The following is a 15912-nucleotide window of genomic DNA, read 5'->3' as shown; positions in this document are numbered from 1 at the left end:
TGAGTCAGCCAAGTGTGGCTGATGTGGAACCGGCAAAGGACGGTACAGCCCTTGTGAAAGGCCTGCATGGAGGATTTAAACAGATTTGTAGTCTACTTTATCACCAGCAGTTAGTTTGGTGAAGTCAGAATGAGCCAGTCCACTTTCCAGACACACAATACTTGAAGGTGTAAAACCCATCACAGGGCTGTTTCGGGAATACTGATCTCCAAGAGTCGGCTTACTGGTGGCCTGTTTGGCCTGGCTATCAGTGAGTTCATTCCCCGGGATCCCGACATGGTCAGGGTTCAGACGAGAGTCACTGAGCACCCACACTGGATCCAGACGAGGGTCACTAAGCATCCACACTGTTCAAGGTCATACAGGGAATCATCGATAGTAATTACCAAGGAATGGCAAGGATAGCGTTGGTCGAGAGCTTGCAAACTGCTGAAGGAGTCACTGCATATGAGGTAGGACCCACCAGTGCGGGAACGGATATGCTCAAGACCATGAGAGATTGCTACCAATTCTGCAGTGAAAACACTACAGCCATCCAGCAAGGAACACAGTTCGCTATGTCTCACATAAGTATAAGCAAAGCTTACACGTCCAGCAACCATCGAGCCATGAGTGTAGGTGACTTCTGAACCCTGGGATGTGCCAAAGATGGACAAAAATTGGCAGCGGAGGGCCTCAATATGAACGGAGTCTTTGTGACCTTGTGACAGGTCAAGGCGAAGCTGTGGCCAAGGGATGCACCATGGAGGTGTATGGTGGGGGTGGGTCTAGAGGAGAAGTGGAACAGAAACAACTGTAGTTCAGAGAGGATAGACCAGATGTAGAACATGATCATAATCCCTGATCTGGGGCACTGTTGCAGCAGATGGATTAGCATGTTTGGAAAGAGAGGACAGTAGTTCAAATCCTTAGGGAAGCTGCGAATGTGGATAGCATACTGGACAAGCTGTTGTTGGTGCCTGATCCACAATGGAGGGACGCCAGCCTCCACGAGTAAGCTGTTCACAGGGCTAGTTTGAAAGGCTCCTGTCACCAGACAAATCCCACAGTGGTATATCAGAACCATACCTGCAACGGTGAGGGCGATGCCAAACCATGCGCCAGACTCTCATAATCGAGACGGGACTGTATCAGGGCTTTGTAAAGTTGCAGCAGGGTAGTGCGGTCTGCACACCAGCTGGTGTTATTTGGGCAACAAAGTGTATTAATGTGCAGCCAGCACTTTTCACTCAATCTGGCAGACAGGGGGAATCCATGTCAACCAAGAATCGATGACCAGTCTTAAAAAGCGATAAGTCTCCACCACATTGAGCAGTTGGTCACTGAGGTAAAATACTGGTTGTGGGTGAATGGTACTACACCAATAAAAGTGCATGACACAAGTCTTGGCAGTGGAAAATCAAAAGCCATGAGTGAGGGCCCATGCCTGTGCATTTCGTATTGTGCCTTGCAGTCAATGTTCAGCGACACCAACACTAGAAGAAGAATAATAGAGCCAGATGTGGTCAGCACACAAGGAGGGTGAAACTGAGAACCCAACAGCTGCTGCTAGACCACTGATGGCTACCAGAAAGAGAGGGACACTCAGTACAGAGCCCTACAGGGGTACATTCTCCTGTATATGTGGGGGAGGGGGGGGGGGGCTACTGTGGGAAGCAATTTTATTATAATGATCATTTCTTCCTATGTACATTGGCATCAACAAAATATTTTTGCATTTAGACAAGAAAGTTGGTGATTGAAGTTTCTTGAGAAGATCTCACTGCAACAAAAAATACCTTTGTTTTATTGATTTTCACCCCAAAACCTCTGTCATGTCCATGACACTATCCCTCCTATTTCTCAGTAATACAAAATGTGCTGCCCTTCTCAGTGTATTCCATTAATCCTATCTATCTGAAAAAGATCCTACACCACATAGCGGTACTCTAAAAGAAGACAGACAAGTGTCGTGTAGGCAGTCTCTTTAGCAGATCTGTTGTATCTTCCAGGTGTTCTGCCAATAAGACGCACTCCTTGGTTTGCACTCCCCATAACATTTGCTGTGTGTTCTTTCCAGTTTCAAGTTTTCTGTAACTCTCATTCCTAGGTATTTGGCTGAATTTATGGCCTTTAGATTTGATTGATTTATTGTGTAGCTGATGTTAAACAAATTTGTTTTAGCACTCATGTGGATGGCCTCACACTTTTCATTACTTAGGGTCAATTGTCAATTTTTGCACTGCACAAATAACTTATCTAAATATTTATGCAGTTGGTATTAATCTTCTGATGACTTTACTAGAGGATAACAACAGCACCATCTGCAAACACCCGAAGGCTGCACAGACTGTCTCCTACATCGTTTATAAAGGTAAGGAACAGCAAAGGCCCTGTAACACTGCCTTGGGGAATGCCAGAAATCATTTCTGTTCTACTCAATGACTTTTTTTCAATTACTATGAACTGTGGTCTCTCTTACAGGAAATCATGAATCCAGTCACTTAGCTGAGACAATATTCCATAGGCATACAATTTCCATTACAAGATGCTTGTGTGCTACGGTGTCAAAAACCTTCTGGAAATTTAGAAATACAAATTTATTTGAAATTCCACGATGACAGCAATCAAAACTTCATGTGAGTAAACAGCTAGTTGCATTTCACATAAATGAAGTTTTTTAAAATCTGTGTTGACTATGTGTCCACAGACCGTTCTTTTTCAGGTGATTCATGATGTTCAAACACAATCTATGTTCAAAAATCCTGTAGCATATCGACGTCAATGATATGGGCCTGTAATTTAGTGGTTACTCCTATTGCCTTTCTTGAATAATGGCATGACCTGTTCAAATTTCCAGTATTTGAATAGTTATCTTTCATCGAGTGAGCAGTTTTATATAATTGTTAAGTACGGAGCTATTGCATCAGCATACTCTGAAAGGACCTAACTGGTATACAATCTGCTTTTATCAAGTGATTTAAGCTGCTTTGCTACTCCAAGGATATGTACTTCTAAGTTACTCATGTTGTCAGCTGTTCTTGAAGCTTGATTCGAATTCTGAAATATTTACTTTGTCTTCTTTGGTGAAGAAATTTTGGAAGGCTGGGTAACTAACTCTGCTTTAGCTGCATCGTCAACTATAATAGTTCCATTGCTACAGTGCAGAGAAGGCACTGATTGTGTCTTGCTGCTAGCATACTTTAGGTGGTGTCTTCAGTCCAAAGACCGGTTTGATGCAATTCTCCCTGCTACTCTATCTTGTGCAAGCCTCTTCATCTCCGAGTAACTATCGCAACCCACATTATTCTGAATCTCCTTAGTGTATTCATCTATTGGTCTCCCTTTAGGATTTTTACCCCACACACTTCCCTCCAGTACTAAATTGGTAATCCCTAGATGTCTCAGAATGTGTCCTGCCAACTGATCTCTTCTTTTGGTCCGGTTGTGCCACAAATTTCTCTTGTCCCCTATTCTATTCAGTACCACCTCATTAATTACATGATCTACCCATCTAATCTTCAGCATTCTTCTGTAGCACCAAATTTCAAAAGCTTCTAATCTCTTCTTGTCTAAACAGTTAATTATCCATGTTCCACTTCCATACATGGCTACACTCCAAAGAAATAATTTCAGAAGAGACTTCTTCTTCAGAAATGCTTTTCTTGCCATTGCCAGTCTACATTTTATATCCTCTCTACTTTGGCTTTGCTGCCCAAATAGCATCTACTATTTAAGTGTCTCATTTCCTAATCTGATTCCCACATCACCTGGTTTAATTTGACTACATTCCATTATCCTCGTTTTGCTTTTGTTGATTTTCATCTTATATCCTCCTTTCAAGACACTGTCCATTCTGTTCAACTGGTCTTCCAGGTCCTTTGCTGTCTCTGACAGAATTACAATGTCATCGGCAAACCTCAAGGTTTTTATTTCTTCTCCCTGGATTTTAATTCCTACTCCAAATTTTTCTTTTGTTTTATTCACTTCTTGCTCAATATACATATCGAATAACACGGGGATAGGCTACAACCCTGTCTCATTCCATTCTCAGTCACTGCTTCCCTTTCATGCCCCTCGACTCTTATAGCTGCCATCTGGTTTCTGTACAAATTGTAAATAGTCTTTCACTCCCTATATTTTACCCCTGCCACCTTCAGAATTTGAAAGAGAGTATTCCAGTCAACACTGTCAAAAGCTTTCTCTAATTCTACAAATGATATAAACATAGGTTTGTCTTTCTAGATAAGTCATAGGGTCAGTATTGCCTTACGTGTTCCAACATTTCTCACAATCCAAACTGATCTTCCTGAGTTCAGCTTGTACAGGCTTTTCCATATGTCTGTAACGAATTCGTGTCAGTATATTGGAACTGTCTCTTATTAAACTGATAGTTCTGTAATTCTCACACCTGTCAGCACATGCTTTCTTTGGAATTTGAACTATTATATCTTCTTGAATTCTGAGGGTCTTTTGCCTTCTCATACATTTTGCTCACCAGATGGCTCTCTCAACGTTATAAGTAGTTCTAACAGAATGTTATCTTATCCTGGGGCCCTGTTTCAACTTAGGTCTTTCAGTGCTCCATCAAATTCTTCACACAGTATCGTATCTCCCACCTCTTCTTCATTTATGTCCTCTTCCACTTCTGTAATATTACCCTCAAGTACATTGCCCTTGTATAGACCCTCTACATACTCCTACCTTTCTGCTTTCCCTTCATAGCTTAAGACTGGTTTTCCATCTGAGTTCTTGATATTCATATAGGTGGTTCTCTTTTCTCCAAAGGTCTGTTTAATTTTCCTGTAGGTGACATCTATCTCTTCCCCAGGTGATATATGCTTCTACACCATTACTTTTGTCCTCTAGACATTCCTGCTTAGCCATTTTGCACTTCCTGTTGATCTCATTTTTGAGACGTTTGTATTCCCTTTTGCCTGCTTCATTTACTGCATTTTTATATTTTCTCCTTTCCTCAATTAAATTCAGTATCTCTTGTGTTACCCAAGTATTTCTGCTAGTACTCATCTTTTTACCTATTTGTTCCTCTGTTGCCTTCACTATTTCATCTCTCAAAGTTACCCATTCTCCTTCTACTGTATTCCTTTCCCCTGTTCTTGTCAGTCGTTCCCTAATGCTCCCTTTGAAACTCTCTACAACCTGTGGTTCTTTCAGCTTATCCAGGCCCCATCTCCTTAAATTCCCCCCCCCCCCCCCCCTTTTTTTCAGTTTTGATCTACAGTTCATTACCAATAAACTGTGGTCAGAGTCCACATCTGCCCCTGGGAACGTCTTACAATCTAAAACCTGGTTCCCAAATCTCTGTTTTACCATTATATAATCAATCAAAAACATTTCGTCGTCTCCAGGTCTCTCCCGTGTATACAGCCTTCTTTCATGATTCTTAAACCGAGTGTCTGCAATGATTAAGTTATGCTCCATGCAAAATTCTACCAGGCAGCTTCCTCTATCATTCCTTAGTCCCAGTCCATACTCACCTACTACTTTTCCTTCTCTTCCTTTTACTACTATCGAATTCCAGTCCCCCATGACTATTAAATTTTCATCTCTCTTAACTATCTGAATAATTTTTTTTTTTATCTCATCAAACATTTCTTCAATCTCTTCATCATCTGTGGAGCTAGTTGGCATATAAACTTGTACTACTGTGGTAGGCATGGGCCTTGTGTCTATCTTGGTTACAATAATGCATTCACTATGCTGTTCATAGTAGCTTAGCTTATCCGTATTCCTATTTTTTTTATTCATTATTAAACCTACTCCTGTATTATTATTACCCCTGTTTGATTTTTTTATTTATAACACTGTATTCGGTTGACCAGAAGTCCCGTTCCTCTTGCCACCAAACTTCACTAATTCCCACTATATCTAACAGTAACCCATCCATTTCCCTTTTTAAATTTTCTGACCTATCTGTCCAATTAATGGATCTGACATTCCACGCTCTGATCCATAGAATGCCAGTTTTGTTTCTCCTGATGGCAAAGTCCTCCTGAGTAGTCCTTGCCCAGATATCCAAATGGGGGACTATTTTACCTCCTGATTATTTTACCCAAGAGGATGCCATCATCATTTAACCATACAGTACAGCTGCATACCCTCGGGAAAAATTATGGCCGTAGATTCCCCTTGCTTTCAGCCGTTCATAATACCAGCACAGCAATACTGTTTTGGTTGATGTTACAAGGCCAGTTCAATCAATCATCCAGACTGTTGTCCCTGCAAGTACTGGAAAGGCTGCTGCCCCTCTTCAGGAGCCACACATTTGTCTGGCCTCTCAACAGACACCCCTCCATTGTGGTTGCACCTATGGTACAAATATCTGTATCGATGAGACATGCAAGCCTCCCCACCAATGGCAAGGTCCATGGTTCAGGAGGGGGGTGGGGGCGGGGGGGTGGGTTATACTTTATCTACGATCAGAATCTCTTTGGGTTTTCTGCCAGGTTTTGAGACAAAGTTATGTTGTTGAAACTACAATAAGCATATACCGCATTGAAAACTGCACTACATTTTGAGATTCTGTAAAATATTGTCAATCTTGGTGATTTAGCATTTGCTTAAATTTGGCAAGCATTGTTCTTTATTTTTGCAACAGCCTTCTGACCTGTTTTGTGTACCGTGGGGTATCAGCTCCATCATTTGTTAATTTATTTGGTATAAATCTCTCAACTGCTGTCTCTGAATTTAGGTCACACCTGGTTTACACTTACATTATTAATTTGGAAGGAGTGGAAACTGTCTTTCAGGAAGGTTTCAAGCAAATTTTTATTTGTTGTTTTGAATAGATATCTTTTTCTTCTAGTTTTGGTAGATGTGGGGGTTACAGGATTCAGTCTCGCTACAACAACCTTGTGCTTGCTAATCCCCATATCCATTTTGATGCTCATTCTTAGCTCAGGATTATTTGTTGCTAAGAGGTCAAGTGTGTTTTCACAACTGTTTATTAGTCTAGTGGGCTCATGAACTAACTGCTAGAAATAATTTTCAGAGAATGCGTTTAGCACAATTTCAGATGACGTTTTATGCATGCCTAGATTTAAACATGCATTTCTGCCAACATATTGATGGTAAATTGAAGTCACCATCAATTATAATTGTATGAGTCAGGTATGTGATTGAAATTAGAGTCAAGTTTTCTTTGAACCTTTCAGCAATTGTATCATCTGACTTAGGAGGTTGGTGAAAGGATCCAATTGTCATTCTATTCCAGTTGCCAAGAATGAGCTCTACCCATAATAACTCACACAAACTATCTAATTCCATTTTGTTACACGATAAATTACTTCTAACAGCAACAACACGCTACCGCCAATTGTATTTAGCCCATCCTTTCTGAACACCATTAGGTGCTTTGCAAAATGTTTGAATGACCTTATCTCCAGCTTTGACCAGCTTTCAGTGCCTATAAAGATTTGAGCATCAGTGTTTTCTATTAGCACTTGGAGTTCTGGTACTTCCCCAGCACTGCTACGCCAATTTACAACTGTTATACCGATAGTTTCTAGACCTACATTCTTCCTTTGCTCAAGTTGCACCCCTTGAGACTGATGCCTGTCTGCCCGTCTGCAACTCAACAGCTCCTCTATCTTATGAGTAGCTATCTATCCCTTCCATATGGTTATAAATACTGATTCTGGCACAGGTCTGCCCTGTTGCAGACATTTAACTTTGCCGTAACTAAAACATTCTCTGGAGGACTTACTTGTCAAGACCTCTTTGTTGGGTGTGTGTTTGTACACCCTGACAACCCACCCATGGATTAGGTGTACGTGACAGAGTGTTGCGACATACTTTTGTCATCCCATGAGATGCTAGGAAAGTCAGTGTCCTTTCAGCCTGAACTCTGCACAATCTCCGGGCGGGTACTACTCAGGAGGACATTGTCATCAGAAAAAACAAAACAGTATCAAAGAAATATTCAATCGAGGAAACTAATAAATTATGAGACATAACGAAAGGCTAGTACTTAGTTTCAGGAGGCAAAATGTGTACTACAGACACAAATAAAAGTGACAAATTATCCTGACCGTCTCCTCTCCTGTTAGTTCCAAAAGCTAGGTATCGTGCCACTTTTATATATATCTGTAAGCAGTGTTGCACATTTTGCCAATTATTGTGCTTCATAATTTATTAGGAAAGAACAAAACTGCCATTCTCCGAGTCCCAGCACGGAACATTATATCCCTTGACTGGATAGGTAACTTACAAGAAGAAAGGCACAGGGTTAAGTTAGAAATAGCTGGAATTGGTGAAGTGTAGTGGCAGGAAGAACAGGACTTCTGGTCAGGTCAGTATACAGGGTTAGCAAAAAAAATTAAATATAGGTAATGAAGCGATAGGTCTAATGAAGAATAACAAAAGAGATATGTACAAGAGCTACTATGAACAGCAGTGTAAATGCTTCACTGTAGCCAAGTTAGATACAAAACCAACAACAGTCAGGATAGCTTATGTTTACATGCCTACTAGCTCCACAGATGTTGAAGGCATTGAATGTATGATGAAATAAAATAAATTATTCAGGTAGTTCAGGAAGACAAAAATTTAACTGTTTGGGGGGGGGGGGGGGGGGGGGGGCTGAAATTTAACAGTAGCAAAATGAAGAGAAGGAAAAATAATAGAAGACCATGGACTCAAAGAAGGAGTGAAAGGGGAAGCCACATGGTAGAATCTCGCACAGAGTAGAATTTAATCATCACAAACACTTGGTTTAAGAATCATACGTGGAACAGGTAAAACAGGATTCAGATATATCATGTTAATTGTACAAAGGAGATTTTGAAACCATATTTTAAAATGAAAACATTTCCAGTGGCTTTTGTGGGCTCTGACCATAATTAAAGGTTATGAACAGCAGATTAAAACAAAAAATTTCACAGGGTAAGAAATTAAGGAGATGACACTAAGGAAAGTTAGGGGACCAACAAGTTGTTGGTAGTTTCACAGAGAGCATTAGGAAACAACTGGAACAGGTGAAAGGACTACAATATAAGGCAAATAAGTAGCTCTGAAGGACAAAGTAATAAAAGCAGCAAATGACCAAACAGGCAAAAAGATAAGCCCCAGTAGATATCCTTTGAAACCATAAGAGATATTGAATTTAACTGAAGAAAGGAGAAAATATAAAAATTCACCAGGTAAAGCAGATGAAAGGGACTACATGTCTAAAAATGGAACTGACAAAAAGTGGATACTGCCAAAACAGGAATGGTTATAGGAGAAATGCAAACCTGTACAAGCATGCATAGCTGTGGAAGAGACAGATAACACCTATAGGAATATTAATGAGATCTTTGGAGAGAAGCAGAAGCATCTGTATGAGTATTAGGAGGTCAGATACTAAGCCAGTTGTAAAAAAAAGCAAGAAATGTGGAAAGGTGGTTGGAATATATAGAAGGAACTAAAGACCAGTTTTTTTTTTTTAAGGAGCATTTTCTTTTTAATTGTAGTTACTTTGATCACTATTTTTATTCAATTAACTTTCTCTAAACGTAAGTTGTATTTCTATTCCTTTGTCACATTCTTTTAATCATCATTTCAACTTCTTCATTTGCTCTCATTTTTCTTCCTATCATTCTTTTCCAGGTTGAAATTTTTGTTGATGTGATTTTAATTAATTTTATGTATTAATTTTGATTTTTTTCATCCATGTAACTGCACTCGTTTCTACTCCTAATTTTGCTTGAATTTAATTGCACTTATAAGCCCAATTTTCCTTTAATTCCTCATCTGCATTATTTTCCCCATAGTCGCAATAGTAATTTAAGCTGTGCTTTAAATGTTTGGAAAAAAAAAGAAAGAAAGAAAAAAAAAGGGGGGGGGGGTACATCTTGTAATGAAAAATATATTTTTGACACTATAGTAAGTCATAAATAGATTATTTCATCTTTTATTTTCTAACCAATACACCAGTACTTTCAAATCTTTAAACATTCTAATAGATAAATATTATTAAGTTCACATTCACAAACATTCTGAGTGGAAAAAGAATATGAAGAAAAGCGAGAACAAATACAAAAAAATCATATAGCGATTAAATGTGACAAAGAAATAGAAATAAAAAATTACATTTAAACCAATTAATTGAATAAAAATAATGATAAATGTCATTTCAATAAAATTTAAAAATAAAAAACTTTAAGCCACATGACAATACCCGAACCCATGACGTTCAGTATGGCGAAGACTTTACCCTATCCACTACGACACATAACGAATCTTTAAAATTCTCTGTCTTATAATGCTACAGAACACCACATAAAATTCCAATCTTTTTTTCATCGATTACTCGCTAATGAGGGCCTGCTACGGTGAATGGTTGCAGGGTGTGATCCTGGGATCTTGAGCTACATCACCATACGGACGGTTTCAAAAAGTCGATCCCCACTGCTTGGGATCTCTCCCCGTTAATATGACCCCTATGATATTTTCCTCAGCATGACTGTTAGAATATGTATTTTCACATATCTAGCCAGGATGACAACTCTATTTTCTCCTGCCAAACACAATTCTGATTACCATATTGAGCACAATAATTACATCATAAGAACAGCTAGACACCTAAAAAACAGTTTATAAAACTGAAATTAAGTAAGAGTAATTACACGCAAACTGCTGTTGGTGGCAGGTTATCTTTCCTGACGGGTCACAAATCCTGCTTCCCCTGGCAGACGAACATTTTTAATCTTCAAAAAGAAATGCTGCAGGACAAATGCTCTGTAACCTTTCTGGTAGAACAAAAAGCATTACTGAGAGAGTTATAGTTTGACGAATGGAGTTGTGACATCCTAAAGGGCCATTAATGCACATGGAAAGCACTTTTCACCAATCTGACTGCAAATCCATCCATACAGATAAGATTCAGCCTTACATGAATTGTTTCCCTTATGAGAATGAGATCTTTTAGCAATATGATGCACGTTTCCATACAATCCTAAACCTACACATGCCTGAAACAGAGCAAGCACATGATCAAAATGTCAGTTTTCTCCTGGTCTCAAGTTGCCCACACTGTAAACCACATGTAGGATCAATGTGTTTTGGTGTTAATTTTTTATCACATACCCTTCAAAGAGGGTGGGAAGCATGCAGTCAGGATAAGTGTAGGTATCTACAAAAACCTAATAATACATCTATCTGAAGGCTAAAAATGTAAACAGATTTGGCATATATTTGGCAGGTTGCCTGTGCACAACCCAAAATGAAAGACTCTAAGACATTTTGGTTCAACATCTCCCCATTTCTGAGAAAACTACCCCTAAATTTTATGATGCGCAACAACTCAAATAATTGACTGGGTCAATGAGGAACTGAAAATCGAGCATTTTTCATCACCATATATGGGGTATGGGATCTGTGAATCAAGGAAAGAAACTGTTAAGACTGTTGCTTACGTACCCCTAAGATAAACACCAGTCAACGAAAGCACACTGACCAAGGGATTCAGCTGGGGGAGTGGAAAACCTGTGTTCGATTCCCGAACACATTCTGCAGTTTTTTTTATTATTTTTCCCCCATATCAAAACTGGTAGGATAAGGAGGGCTAATAAGGTAAGGAATAACAACAACACAGGTAAATAAATTTTTCAGGTGACTTTTTATGAAAACATTTCTGAGTAAGAGTGCAGGGTATTTTTGGCTCAAAAACGGGCTGTTCGAGTTATATGTGGTGTAAGTTCGAGAACCTCTTGTCGACCCCTATTCAATAGTCTGGGAATTCTGACATTGCCCTCACAGTATATATTTTCTTTAATGTCATTTGTTGTTAGCAATATTAGTCTATTCCCGAGAGTTAGCAGCTTTCACTCAGTTAATACTAGACAGAAATCAAATCTGCATGTGGAATGCACTTCCTTGACTCTTGTGCAGAAAGGAGTGCAGTATTCTGCTGCATCCATTTTCAATAAGCTACCACAAGAACTCAAAAATCGTAGCAGTAGCCCAAACTCTTTTAAGTCCAAACTGAAGGGTTGCCTCATGGCTCACTCCTTCTATTCTGTCGAGGAGCTCCTGAAAGAGCTAAAAAATTAAGCAAATTCCAGTGTGACATTGTTGATTTTCTTTATTTAAACTTATGACTTGTCACCTGAATATGTTCTTTATATTTCATTTTATCTGTTTCTACTACCGTGTTATAATTTCATGTATTGACTCGTTCCATGACCATGGATACTTCTCCTTAATTTGGTCCCACGGAACAATAAATAAATAAAATAAATATAAATCATGAGGGACCACACAGAGCCAACTGCATGACACTTGCATACAGCCAGGTGCTGGACAGAATTTTACTTCAAGGGTTCAAAATTGTAGTATGTTTCTGAAAACCCAGATAGAATCACTCAACCAAGTGGATGCAATAACGATTCATAGCATAATTCACAATCAACTGTCAGCACCGATTTTTAGCTGATGTTATTGCATGCACGACACTCATTAAATGTAATTCCCAAATAACAAAGATTTTAAATGTCAACTAAACCTGTTTACTATCGAATCTTCAGAAGGAATAATGCAGTTGTGCGAAGACTGTATTCATTAGATGATGATGATTGAAAGAGCTATTGTAAGGGAACCACAAGGGTTAAAAATTTAATTTTTTTGCTAATCAAAGCCATTTGAGAAATTTATTTGCCTACCTTGTTAGTACTCCTTATTGTTTTCCTTGCCTCATTAAACCTCCAGTTTCTAATACATTCAATACGGAAAAAATTGCAGAACCCAAGTGGGAATCAAACACAGGTTCTCTGGGCCCTAGCCAGATGCCTCAGTCACTACATACGCAGTGCTTTCGTTGATTGGTATTTACCTTATACGTACATAAAAAGCAATCACAAAAGTTTGTCCCCTTGATTTCTACGATAATATGCATTTGTAGTCCCCATATATAATGATGAAAAATGCTCAATTTTCAATTATCTATCAACACTTTCAATTTGGAGGTGATCTTGCATCATGAAATTTAGGGGAGGTTTTCTCAACAAAGGGAAGACGTTGAGTTAAAATTTAGGGTCTTTCGTTTTAGGTTGTACACAGGTGACCTGCCGAATATGAGCCGAATTGGTTGGCTGTGTCCGAGATCTTCATCTTGTCAGTACTGTTAGGTGGTAGAAATAATGTCACCATTGAATAAAACCTTCTGAATATGAAAACAGGTAATGCAAAGGGTTGTGTATCAATTAATATTATAATATTATGTACTGAGTTAATTATGCTGACAGTACTACACAAATGGTATACAATTAGAAAGAAATCACTGCAAGTGGGTCATTTAAAACAGCGCCAATCAAACAAGTGATAACCAAGAAGAGGGTAACTGGATTTCAAACATAAAAGTATCTTTGGGTGTACCCCCAGTGAATGTAAAAAAAAAGTAACTTTCAGCGAACTCCATGAAAATGTAAGAAAAAATACATAAAAAAAAGGTTACTGTTAACATGATATACAGGATGCAGCTATATCAGGCATAGATAAATATATCCAAGTGTCATCTGTGCTAAGCTATAGTGAACAATGTGGCTAATTCTGTGATGTGCATGACATTATTCACATTTATACCTACCAATTTATGCACTAACTTCTTTTATGGAACTGTACTTTTTTTCTGTTGGATTGGGAAGAGGCTCTGAAGAGTGCTTCAGTGACTTAACATACATGAAACTAGATCAGACAGTAACACAATTACAGCTCCAAAATGGCTGTCCCACCATCTGGAGAAGGGGTCCAACAAACATATGCCCTGTTGTACAAAATGTAACCACACACTTAATTCAGTCTGTGTGTTTATTAGTATGACTGTCATAGACAAGTGCTGAAAATATTGACATTGTTTACTGAAACACGCTATAAAGTGATTTCAGGTAGAGAATACTGCTGGTATTTCATGTTTTTCGGAAGTCGTCAATTGATCTGAATTAAGACTAACTGTGTCAAATTGCAATAATAATATTTCTGCTGCTATACCATCAACAGTCAACATAGTGAAAGTCAATATTAACTGTGGCTGTAATCCATGACCAGAATGTCACCATTACAAATGCTACTAAGACATAGCTGAGGACCCACTCCATTTTGATGATGTCTTTTCTTACTTCACTAGATAAAAATAAACACAAAAAAGGTCTCACCAGAAAATAGATTTCCAGCAAGTTGAACCAGCCATGTCTGACAACTGATGTCCAGAGATAGCGCCGAAGCTGTTAAAAGTGACAGACTTGTGGCCAAAAGGCCACCTGCTGAACTTAGCGTTAACGGACCTGCTACAACTGTGCCATCCGACTGACTGAAAAATATAACAACTCGTTATTGAAGACAAATCATCATCTTGACTTTTAAGAGTGCTTGCTCATTTAATAAATCAAAAGTAACTGAACACAAAGTGGACAGACACATTTCATTTAAGTTCCCCCCCTGAAATAATTGCAAAGCATGAACAAAACAAAAGGAACAAAGCAGGAAACTGAGAAACCCCACCTGCCTCTCCATTGCTTTGTTTGAGAAATACCAATACAATCTGGCAAACATTAAGATAACAACAGAAGACAAGCAGTAATTTTTTCCAAAATAGCCCCTTTCCTTCTAATTTACTATCTTATATTTATCTGATGCATGCATAGATAGTATTAAGCAGTATTTTAATAGTTTATTGACTATACAGAGTACAGATTAAGTTTCTATGATTTTTTTGTCTTTTATATAACTTTACTCAGTCCACATCCACTGAATGTACTTCTTCTACATAGGTTTGATAAAAAGTAGATGAAACACTGCTGTAACATGAAGGATGTGCACAATGTGGCATGACCACATTCTGTATCTGATAGCAGAAGGTCAATTGAAGTTGTACAGGGAACAGTGACGGCTGTATTTGAGTCAGTTGCAGTGTGTCCAATTTGAAAGTGAGGAAGGCCAGTACAAGCACTCTATCAGTATATTTAGGAAACACGAACCACGTGCATAGATCAAGACTGAAATGGCACTTGGTCATAGTGCATAACAATGTTTCCTTCTGGCACTGCACCTCATCACCCTTCATGACAATGAACCTCGTGCAGGATCTCCTCAGTATGGGGGGAAGATACTGGAATGTCCACCATATTCACTCTACAAGAGTCTGCGCGATTACAATCTGTCTGCCAAAATGAAGGAACCTCTTCATAGCATGCAGTACAAGACAAATGAAAACATCATCCACATTATAGGGCAGTCCTTGGGAGACATCAACAGAGATGGATGTGCTGATGGCATACAATGCTTTCCATCTCTGTGGAGGAAGTTGATGGAGATGCGAGGCGATTATACTGAGGGGACGTAATACGGTGAAGGTCTGTCAATAAAGTCTGGTATGATTTATAATCGTGTTGCCAATAATTTTTATTCAGCCAGTGTACAATCAACAAAACATGACCAATGAGTAAACATCCCACTGACATGAGATCATTACACAGTACTAGCTTAGCTGGATAGTAACTGAGGTGGAAGCATCCATGGTCAGTTTAAGGAATCACTTTGCTATTTGTCCAAGGCAATTTAAGGGAAATTACAGATACCTTAAGTTGAGATAGCTAGACTGGGATATGAACCTCATTCCTGCCAAATATATATCCACCACCAAAACATACAGACAATGATGAAGGTGGGCAAGCTAAAGTAAGTTCTTGACACTATGAGAGAACTTGGGATTGGCATACTTGTACTACAAGAAACAAGATTCAGGGACGAAAGCACGATGGAATCAGAGGGATATGTAATTCTCAAAGGGAAACCCTGTGTTGGGGGGCCAAAGCAACCTTTTATTTTTGGCACACCCTTTGTAGTAGATTGTAGATACCTGGATAATATCACTGCGTGGAAGGGCATAAACGAGAGGCTGTCATACCTGACAATAAAAATAGGAAACAAAACCTATAC

The 15912-nt window shown here is 38.9% G+C and overlaps 1 protein-coding gene across 1 annotated transcript in view; it reads right to left on the bottom strand.

Moving 5' to 3' along the window:
- Positions 1-15912, bottom strand: part of LOC124605364 (huntingtin) — a 511164-nt gene that overhangs the window by 343643 nt on the left and 151609 nt on the right. Inside the window, exon 16 of the mRNA XM_047136992.1 lies at positions 14130-14284. Within this exon, the coding sequence (XP_046992948.1) occupies positions 14130-14284 (155 nt within the window). The remainder of the gene's footprint in view (positions 1-14129; positions 14285-15912) is intronic.

The sequence above is a fragment of the Schistocerca americana genome, chromosome 3 (genome assembly GCF_021461395.2).
Source record: "Schistocerca americana isolate TAMUIC-IGC-003095 chromosome 3, iqSchAmer2.1, whole genome shotgun sequence".
Lineage (NCBI taxonomy): Eukaryota > Metazoa > Arthropoda > Insecta > Orthoptera > Acrididae > Schistocerca > Schistocerca americana.
Note: the sequence above shows the minus strand (reverse complement) of the source record. Positions and strands in the feature narration are given on the sequence as shown.